Source organism: Phaethon lepturus, unplaced genomic scaffold (genome assembly GCF_000687285.1).
Source record: "Phaethon lepturus isolate BGI_N335 unplaced genomic scaffold, ASM68728v1 scaffold22717, whole genome shotgun sequence".
Lineage (NCBI taxonomy): Eukaryota > Metazoa > Chordata > Aves > Phaethontiformes > Phaethontidae > Phaethon > Phaethon lepturus.
In genome coordinates, this window is record NW_010552849.1 from 21,014 (window position 1) to 22,186 (window position 1,173).

At 59.6% G+C, this 1,173-nt stretch overlaps 1 protein-coding gene across 1 annotated transcript in view; it reads left to right on the forward strand.

Annotated features, from left to right (window-relative positions):
* Nucleotides 1-729: 729 nt before the first annotated feature.
* The window catches only part of SLC9A1 (solute carrier family 9, subfamily A (NHE1, cation proton antiporter 1), member 1), a gene marked incomplete at its 5' end in the record, with an annotated part of 7,519 nt that continues 7,075 nt past the window's right edge, over nt 730-1,173 (forward strand). Inside the window, one exon of the mRNA XM_010291357.1 lies at nt 730-1,168. Within this exon, the coding sequence (XP_010289659.1) occupies nt 730-1,168 (439 nt within the window). The remainder of the gene's footprint in view (nt 1,169-1,173) is intronic.

A 1,173-nucleotide genomic window follows, 5' to 3' on the forward strand; every position in this document is an offset into this window, starting at 1 on the left:
TTGCACCCCAAGGAACATCCCCGCACCACGAAGATACGTCCTGTCCCTGCTCCGTGCCCGGGAGCAGCCCTGCCTGCAGGCAAGGCAGGCGTTGCCGCAGTCTGCCGTGTAACACCTCCCAGCTTGCTCCTGAAGCTGCAGAAAGGGGAGTAAGGAGCTGCTCCAATTGCATCCTCACACCTGCTGAGCACCGACTCCCCTCTCTGTCCCCTGCACTGGGGACACCGGGGGACAGGCACTGCGCTGCTGCCTCCTGCCAGTGCCTGGCACGCAGGGTGTAACGGCACTCGGTGGGCAGGCTGCTGTCTGACGGGAGGTAAATGCCAGAGCCTACGTGCGCTCGGCATTAGTAGCTGCGCTGGGAAGAGCTGAAGCCAGTGACAGCTTGTGTTGCAAGAACTGCCTGTGCTGCAGACGGCTGTTGCGGGGGCATGGGGGTCCCTTCAGGCACCCCAGGGTGCCCAGGGAGCGGCTGCCGCCTGTTGAACTGGGACTTGCTGTTATTTTCTGGCCCGAGATCAGGCAATGCCAGGGTATGTGCATCTGGTGAAGCTGCAGTTTCCACTTTACGGTGTGGGGAAGAAGGGGGTTAGAAGGTGAAACTGAGGCACAAAAGGAGTGAAAGATCCTGAAGAGTGCAGGGGGGCCTGGGAACTGGTCCCTGACTCCTGCAGGGGTGTCCTCCATTCACACAGCCAACGTGTCTTGCTCTCTTCTCCTTCTTTCTAGGCTTCCACGTGATCCCTTCAGTGTCCAACATCGTTCCCGAGAGCTGCCTGCTCATCGTGGTGGGCCTTTTGGTTGGGGGGCTCATCAAAGGGGTGGGTGAAAAGCCCCCCATTCTCAAGTCGAACATCTTCTTCCTCTTCCTCCTTCCACCCATCATCTTGGATGCCGGCTATTTTCTCCCCTTGCGCCAATTTACCGAGAACCTGGGCACCATCCTCATCTTCGCTGTGGTGGGGACGCTCTGGAACGCCTTCTTCTTGGGTGGCCTGATGTACGCCGTGTGCCAGCTTGGCGGCCCCGGCCTGAACCATATTGGTCTCCTGGCCAACCTGCTCTTCGGCAGCATCATCTCAGCCGTGGATCCGGTGGCCGTGCTGGCCGTCTTTGAGGAGATCCACATCAACGAACTGCTCCACATCTTGGTCTTCGGGGAGTCCCTGCTGA